At 38.1% G+C, this 9,538-nt stretch overlaps 1 protein-coding gene across 1 annotated transcript in view; it reads right to left on the bottom strand.

Moving 5' to 3' along the window:
• Positions 1–413: 413 nt before the first annotated feature.
• LOC136849643 (uncharacterized) overlaps positions 414–9,538 on the bottom strand; it is a 36,837-nt gene continuing 27,712 nt past the window's right edge. Inside the window, exons 4-8 of the mRNA XM_067122945.1 lie at positions 8,778–8,870; positions 4,472–4,476; positions 2,142–2,474; positions 1,368–1,552; positions 414–1,048 (exon numbers count right to left, since the gene is read on the bottom strand). Coding sequence (XP_066979046.1) covers positions 626–1,048; positions 1,368–1,552; positions 2,142–2,474; positions 4,472–4,476; positions 8,778–8,870 — 1,039 coding nt within the window. The 3' untranslated portion in view covers positions 414–625. The remainder of the gene's footprint in view (positions 1,049–1,367; positions 1,553–2,141; positions 2,475–4,471; positions 4,477–8,777; positions 8,871–9,538) is intronic.

Consider the following 9,538-nt stretch of genomic DNA (forward strand, 5'->3'; position numbering starts at 1 on the left):
GGACATTTTGTTTGCTATAGTGGTTTTACATAATTCTATCCGTGCACAATCTAAGAATTTGTATGCACCCCTGAAATAAGAGAGGTTTATCAAACAGTGGTTTGGATAGTAGTCCTGGACATGGCGGACGTAGTACCAGTGATGCCCAAAATGTAAGGAACACATTAATGGATTATTACTTTAATAATGAAGGGGCAGTACCACTCCAAGATGAACGAGCCTATATGCACTAGTGGACATTTTCTCCCATATGCCTTCGAATATTTGCATTTGTATATACAGTAATCTTAAAATAAAATTCATTATTTGTTCAACTGCTATTATTTACTCCTCAGTACTTATAAGAAAGTTATGAAGAGCGATGTGGAATTTAAATATGTATCCTGCAATACCTGGAGAAACAAACCCTGAAATTGCTTTAATCAACTTTATTACATAGAAAATGTTTAAAGCTGCATGACATCAATCTTGATTAGACTGAACTTTATTGTATACAAAATGTTTACAGCTACAGGAACTTGATTAGACTAGAAAGCCTGAGGTCTTACAGATCATGTATTTGAAATTCAAATTACCACCAGAGATTAAATACTGACAGAATTTAGCACCAAATTGATAACTACTGTTAACCTACTTTATCATCAGGTAAGCCATATTCCCGCTCAGTTTCCAGGACGACTTGGGAAATCCTAGCTGCTGCAACCTTTTGTCCATTTACTAGTAGGGACCTTATCCAAACCTCAACTGTTTTCCCCACACTGAAACCTAGGTCGTTAGGCGTACTGGTGTTGCCCAATTCTTTGAGGGTTTGCAAGCATTCTTCCTCAAATGAATTTTGTAGCTTCCTCTTCTTACTACTGTTACTTGCTTTTTGGTTCTGTAGAGATGAAGTTGCTGGTGCAACAGACCGATCAGAACTTCCATTAGAAAGGTCAAAGCTGGGGACACAGGTTGAGTTGAAGAACCCAATACTTGACTCTCCAATTTGAAATTCATCAAAAGTGTTTTGAGTAACCTCAATAACTAGAGGATTATCTATAGGATTTACCTGTAAATAAAAAAAACATATATATTACTCTATTATGAATATGTTGATAACATAAACTGCTGTATAATGGATCAGTTTTAGGTAATGATGCATTAGTAATTCTGATAATTTAAGATTATGGAAGGGCAAGCATAATTCCCTTTACTTAACTAAAAATATTAGATTTTTCTATTGACCTTACTGACCTAACCTTACACTTTTGCTTACCTGGGCCTACAGCAGGTTTATTGTGCAAATTTGATTCTTAAATGCCAAGTAATTATACCTATTATTAAACTGCTACATAAATACTGTAATACACATATGTATATACTCTTACTTGTTCATTAATGTCACTGGAATATGTAGGTTGTGAAGCCACTGTATCATGTAAAAAAGACATAAAATCAAACAATTCCCACTTGCAGCTTGGTTTACCACATGAACCACTTGGAGCAGCCTGAATTTTTTTATATTCATGGATGAAGTATCCCTTCAAATTACTAAATTTTGCCTGCACTTGATCTGAAAGGGAAAAACATATATTTAGCTTGATATAAAAATTATTAACTAATGAACTAAATATCTTTACAGAAATTATTTAGATATATTAAATGTTTCATGCTAGGTTAGCATGATGTCCTCTTTCAGGGCATGGGTTGCAGACTTGCCTACACGTTTAAAATCTTAGGTGAAGTGTGAAAAATTAGGTTAGGATGACCCAAGCTCTCTAGGCTAATTAGTATACAGTCGGCAGTAGTTCAAACTAGGCTAGGAATAGCTTACTTCTAGACCAGCCTATATAGGTCTAGGCATAGCATTGCCGCTGAAAAATAGAATAGTCCTAACTTTATTTACACAACCTGAGTCAGGTTCTGTAGCCTAGCCAGAGTCAGGTTCTGTAGCCTAACCAGAGTCAGGTTCTGTAGCCTACCCAGTCAGGTTCTGTTGCCTAGTATAGCTACTAGCCTAAATTAAGCTAGAGAAGCACTAAAATATCACAGATTTGTGTTATGTAATTTGATAATGCACACATGATAGCATAACGAGAGTAGACCTAGGCTATAAGACAATCTGATATTCCAGATATACAGTACTGTAGTAGCAGACTTACCTGTATGAAGGTCAGCAAGTTCCGGAAACTTTTCCCCGAGTCGCATGGTGATTTCTTCATGATTCTTCATCTTGAGACCTTTTTTCATAAAACTATCATGCTTGCGGTCCCATAAGCACCGTCTCCCCCTCAAATCTTCTACCAAAAACTGCTCTGATGACCTTGTCCACTGTACCAAGCCCTCCGTCTTTCTCTTGATGTCTTGAAATGCGCGCCCTCCCTCCCTCCTAGATGTAAACAAACGATAAAGTCGACGGTAGAGTAGGGTAGACGGTAGAGGGAGAGGCGGGTTGAATTCGATCGTTATCGCTTTCAAAATTCGTGACGACGACACTAAAAAGTCGTCGTCAAAACATTAAAAGTTGACGTCAAATTCAAAAGTCAACGGAAATATTGCTATATAGTGTGACAGCGCCTTAACTGGGCAGGTGGGAAGATTTCACTGACATAAGCTACTAATAACTCTGTAGAAAGAGATGGATAATATGGAAACAAGTGAATACACAAAATATTGAAAAAATCGTTGTGAGAGTAATTTCTCACGATGTAGATATTATATTCCTGATAGCGATTAATTACTGCTTAGAGGCCACAATTAAAACAGCGTTACATCACACAGCACCTTATCTACACTGCATAGCACACCATTGAAATTTCCCGGGCTCCCGAGTCGCGGCGCGCAGCAACATGCGCAATTACGGGACAACGAACATATTACACTGCCATATGCGTATGTCTGTGTAACACACACACACACACACACACACACACACACACACACACACACATATATATATATATATATATATATATATATATATATATATATATGTATATGTATGGATGTATATATTATAACTGCTGTTGTGTAATCAAGGGACTCGTGGCAACAATATAAATTGCCAAGTACTGCATTTTGTAGTAGGAATTCTTGCTTCAAAACTATCCATAACTCAAAACCAATATGTTTTTAGTAACTTTTTGGTGCATTACACTATCAGTGTAACAATGTGGTGATTTAATACAGAGTAAAAGTTAATTTCATGACATGATCACATAAACTTACCAAGCCCATTTTGAGACAAAGTGTAATAGAGGGTATATTATTCACAAAAAATACCCTGCCTCCTGATGCAGAGGGGTATTTTTGAGCCTTGGGGTGTTTTACGTTGTATATATACCTCAGCTCCATCGTTATACCCTTTCTGTACCTTTAACTTTTTACAGTGTACGAGAATTACAAGGAACTGCAAGAGCACAGATCATTACATATTTTATAAATATACACACTGTAAATTTTATACTTATCCTCCAGATTGTCTCTTAAAAATAAACTGTGTTATTTACTAATATATATTTACTAACATGTAGAATCTACTGGTCATTGTTACTAGATATACGAGTGTTTTTAATAGCAACAACAACAAATAGCCCTCTCAATAGTTTTATTTTACAGATACCTAAAATTCATTCGCTATGATATTTGAGAGGCATATGTGCAGGTAGATTTTCGTGATCAATTTCCCGAATACTTAATTACACTAATTTTTATCATCATAGTCTGCCTAAGGCGAATTTTTTCTGTTAAAAATCATGGTCTTTTTTAATCGTGCAGTTAGCTTGCACAATGCAGTTTAAATCCCTAGCCTCAATGTGTTTCACTGCCACTCGCACCAGACACCTACATACCACTTTCTTGTGCCATCTCATTCTAGCCGTGCTATGAATCGTTAAATATTTATTGCGAAGAGATTCCACGGTCAGAGAGCTCGTGCTTTTAGACCAAATGTATATTGGAATTGGAACTGGAATATAAAATTTGGGCCAAAGGTCAAGCACTGGGATCTATGATGTCACTCAGCGTTAAATGTATCACGAAGCAATTGTTAGGAGAGGGTGAAAAGTAAGATGAAAGGAAGAGAATATGAACGGAGGTACAGTAAAAGGAATGAAAGGGGTTGCAGTTAGGGGCAGAAGGGACGCTGCAAAGAACCTTATGTAATGCCTACAGCATCTACCCCCTACGGAGGAGCTACAGTACACAAATGTGATAGAATTAGCAAACTCTGTTTGTTTCTCAGGTCTCATTGTAGTCCACTGCCACTCACATCAGAGACAGACTCTAAAATCAGTTATAAACTTTCATATGCTCATTTTCGAGGCAATGTTTGTACACCATACCCATGCCCCAACTGACGGGCACGGGAGCCTGTGTGCCAACCTCGTCTGGCATTCATCCAATTTTGATCGTTTTCACCAGTCAACGCCACAGTTGGTAAGGTGAAACCTGAGGTCTACAACACGTCTCTTATGATACTTTTCCAACTTACCACACCTACGGGCCGCCATTAGGAAAAGGCACATCATGGCAAAAGGCCACCTTAACCTACAACCTACCAACCAACGACCACTGATCAAGAAAGACCCGAAATAAAATGAACGCACGAATACGTAGCATCCTCCAGTGGACCTTCCATCCGTGTAGATTTAAAAACGGGCAAAAAATTTTGGAACAAAACTATCTGCTCAGTTATAAGTAATATTTGAACTTATTTTATGTATTCTTTTAGTCGAGGAGGAGCGGGGGAGGAGCAGGGGGGGAGTGTAAATAAAGATATGGATGGTTTACAGAGCTTTCTGGCCTAGGTTTTTTTTATTAGAATAAATATTCCTTTTCTCGTGTAAACCTTTTCATGTTACTTATGCATAAACCATGACAAATAAAAATATATTAGACATTTTGGAATTTTATATATATATATTATATATAGTATATACATATATATCTATATCTATCTATCTATGTATCTATCTATCTAATTATCTATAGATACATATATATAAAAGCTTCAAAATGTTTGATATCTTTTTATTTGTCATAGTTTGTGCATTTAGTAACATGGAAAAGATTACAAGAGAAAAGCGTATATATATATATATATATATATATATATATATATATATATATATATATATATATATATATATATACACACACACAAATATATGTGAGTGTGTGTGTGCGTGTGTACATATATTTTTCTTCGCAATTCGTCTAATGACAGTAATGTAAATTCTCTGCGCTTCCTCAACTTGGTTTTTCATTTCTTTTATGCGTCCCGACCCCCACTTTTTTTTTTATTCCATTCACTTGAAACATCAGAAAAGTGTATTGGCAGCTATAAAAGATATGTCTAAAGTTTACAGAACTGACAAAGACGCAACTTTTTTCTGGCCATTTCGAAAATTTCAAAGAAATTTCCAGAGAAATTTCCCCCAATTTTTTTTTTTTTTCATCTCAATGAGGCTGATGGATGTTTTCTTTGGACGGCTCCCTGTTTATTATTCCTTTTAGGGGGTGGGCCAGAAATGACCCCCCCCCCGCCCCATATTTTGGATGTTTTTCATCGTGGATGTTTTGTAGGTTTGTTTTGGAAACACTTTTTTTTTTTTTTTTTTTTTTTGGTACGGGTGATGGCTGGAAAGTTTGCCTAAGAAGAAATATCATATGGGACAATATATTTTCTTAAATAGTTCTTGAATAGCAAATATGTATGTGTATATATATATATATATATATATATATATATATATATATATATATATATATATATATATATATATATATATATATATATATATATATATATATCAATGAAAACATTCTATTCGTTAATCCTATAAAAACATGACTTTAAAATATGATAAAAATATTTTTGACTTAAGATACAAAGATGCTCTCTTTGTTAGCTATAAATGTTCTCTCGCCAAAATTTTTCAATGCTCCAATTAATACACCTGATTTGTCATTCACTTGTCGATAAGCTGAAACGGCGCGAAACACGTAAGTCATGGGTCACAATGAGACTTTATACCCAGCTGAATGAGAGAGGGAGTGTCTGTTGCCATGTCAAGCATCCACTTACAATGACTGAGATGAGTAAGTTGGCCGCCTGCTTTAAATACATATCATTTATAATCTCAAGACTTACTCTTTTCTACACAGTTAAGAAATCTCTGCCATTAACAGTAAGCTTTCCTGCGAGAAAAGAAAAGAAAACTTGTTTCTTTATTGAAGAAATTCTGCCTAAGTAGAAACCTCAGCAATCTCAATACCAGCTGAGAATTCATTTAAATTTATAACGTTTGCTTTTTTCGTACTCGGCAGGGAAGAAAAGTTTCCAGCAGCTTATGGTAATGGCGACTGCAATATTGTGTAAAACGGGCTAGGTCCTTGAATATACTATGCTGGAATCGCCTTGTGAAAACATTCACGAAATTATGTAATGAAAAGATTCAAGCTCAGGTATAAAGCCGACGGCTTATTTTGACACAGGTAAAAAGTTAATGGATATTTCAAAGTAAGTAAAACGACGATAGGTACGGTCTGTGATGTCTGCAGCCATATATCTAGCAAGTGGCTGATTCTTTCTTTTTTCAACTGCACTGCTTTTGAGTCCACTTCATATCCCCGTTTTCCCACATTCTTGCAATTTTCTACCCTTGAAGAGGCAATAAGAAACTGCGTCATTTTAAGATTTATCCAGAGACAACCTATTCTCTGGAATATACTGTTTCTTTCCTTCCCAAAGCAAAAAAAAGAGGAGGACAAACTGACAGTGGAAAAGTGTAATAATACCAATCCCGGTAACTAAATAAACTGAATTCTCTCAGGCAAGTTTAGTTGAGATCCCTCTGGAATACAGCGATATCTATTGCCTGTAAACCAACAACAACATCATCATCAAGGGTAGTAATACCTACACTAATAATTAATATGACTTGGTGTTACAACTGCCATAATTACCCACGGCTAAAATATATATCACTTGTTTATAAATTCCACCATCAAAAATCTTGGTGGCAATGTTCACCGGATAACGTTCAAACACTTCAAGCACCACTGAAAGAGGCCAAAACAACAAAACATGAGGAAAGGCAACGAAATGCAACAGTCACATTGCAGGAGAACAAGCGATAAGAATTTCCCCCCTCCAGAGCGAATCATAAAAAATGGACTCGAATGGAAAGAAATAACATCAATAGCAAACGAGAACGCAAACTAAATATGCACCTTCCAGAGATAGATGTCCAGGTGACGAAAGACCCCCGGAGGGGGACCGGGGAGGGGGCCAAAGGGTGGAATAAGCAAGGTAATGGGAGGGAGGGAGGGAGGGAGGGAAGTAGTCCCCCCCAGACCCCATTGATTTCCATTGAAATCCAATATCAAATAACGACGACCGAGCCCTTTGGAGCACCGCTTTTCAACCCCTCTCCCCTCCTCCCTTTCCTCTCTCTTTCACCCAGTCTCCCCCACAACCCTCCCTTCCTATCCAGTTTCCCTTTCCCTCCCCCTCCCTTCCTATCCAGTTTCCCTTCCCCACCTTCAGATTTCCCTTCCCTCCACCCACATGGCAATATACCCGACATCCATCAATCTCTCTTCTACTTATAACATGATGCAAGCAATTGTGCTTTTTCTCTGGTTTATAAACACCTATCAACAGCATGACGCCCAATTCGAGAACTGTATGTAGACGTTTCTGTCCGGACAACAACGAGCCTAAGAAATGTCTGGGTAGATTTCTTAGTTTCAGGCACAGGCCCCAATTTGGATTTCACGATTTTTTTTTTTTTAGTCCACAAGTCCTTAAAATTTATAATCCTATGTAGGACAGGGTAGATAGATGTACTTACCGTCCCCCGCTCCATTAGTTTTGTTGGTATCTCGCACCAAAGCTTGTCATTTGCACGTTTCAGTGGGCATTAACCCCCAATTCTCCTTTTTCAATCCGGCTTTTAGTGATGAAATTCAATTCCTCTCACCCATCCCCCACCAAACAAGCACGCACGGACACACACAGGAAAACTAACCTTCGAAGCCTAAACAGTATTTTGTTTTTTCTCGTCTGCTGTAGACTTGAACTAACATCCTGGCGTCAATAGTCCCCAATCAAAGAGGACTAGCCACGGATGCATATTAGGAAATAGACCAGTTACCCGAGACCCTATCCAGGGCATATTGTACCAAACTAATGAGATACTGCATGTGACCAAATCGAACATGCCTGACTTGATACTAAAGTAACAATTATGATTCGAGTAAAAAAGGAATAAAAAAATATGTGGACAGACAAGACCGTCACACAGAATGATTACTATAGGACCCATGCATTAATGTAAGGAGTTCTACCCCTTTGAAGTTCATATTCTCTCATGCAAGTGAGCATTCCATCCCATTAGAGGAGAGCACGACAAAATGTCGGAGGATCATACGACGAAAACTCTCTATTCTCTCGTGCGTGATTCAACACCTGTCCAGAATGGTGATGAAAAAGACCCCGCCAATGAATGTTGGGCCAATAAGAGCCTTCCATTACCTTACAGAGATGGAAGAGATTCCCGAGGTGAAAAATACTCTAAAAGAAAATGTTGTTTCTTCACTTCTAAAAGAGTCAATTAGCAACGACAGGTCTAAAATTATTACTTAGCAAGTCTCACCATCTGAAGTTCGGATCGAAGTACGTATATATTCCCACGTGGTAACATTTCTACATACCCCAGAGGGGAAATTCTAACATGAGCCGAGTGAGAATAGATGTGGGCATGTTCAAATGAGATAACATTCGCGCTTACCTGGGTGGAGGAACTTCTAATGAAAGCAATGAGAGTGAATGCCCTCGCACACTCTTTCGCAACAAGACACCTGCATGACCAGGTGGGGAGCTCCTAACGAAACGAAAAACGGAATAGACATGCATGTGTAATTTCAGGCGATAAGATTCTTGCGTGCCCCGCCGGGGAGAGATTCTAATAAGAGCACAAGAGTCCCGGACTTGGCGTAACAGGAGAGAACGCCTCTTCAAAAGCAATTTCTTCCAAGTATCTTCCTCCTCCATAATTTCCTCCGCCGACTGCCTCTTCTTTACTCTAGCTCACGCACAGGAGATATGCAATGCAGGCGCGAGTATTTTAGTTGTAAGGATTTCGGAAGTGGAACTGCGACTTTGCACGAGAGAGAGAGAGAGAGAGAGAGAGAGAGAGAGAGAGAGAGAGAGAGAGAGAGAGAGGGAACAGGGGATGCCACAATAATGAAACACTCTGGGAGATGTTATTACACTGAGAACGTACAAACAGAGGGAGGCTCGTGGGGAAACAACATTGGAAAGGGGAGAGGAAAAAAAATGAAAGGAGAGACAACTTTTGGGAAACAAAATTTCCAAAGAAGAAAATCCGTAATAGCAATTAATCGCCAAGTGTTTCAACTACGCAATCGAAAGGACTAGCCTCCTCACGCGCATATAGACAGCAAAAGCGATGAGATACATAATATCTTATGGATTTGTCAAACAACGCGTCTTTTTCCCCTTATATCAGAATCGAAGGTGCGAGAGTTT

Source organism: Macrobrachium rosenbergii, chromosome 21 (assembly GCF_040412425.1).
Source record: "Macrobrachium rosenbergii isolate ZJJX-2024 chromosome 21, ASM4041242v1, whole genome shotgun sequence".
In the NCBI taxonomy this organism is placed as follows: Eukaryota; Metazoa; Arthropoda; class Malacostraca; order Decapoda; family Palaemonidae; genus Macrobrachium; species Macrobrachium rosenbergii.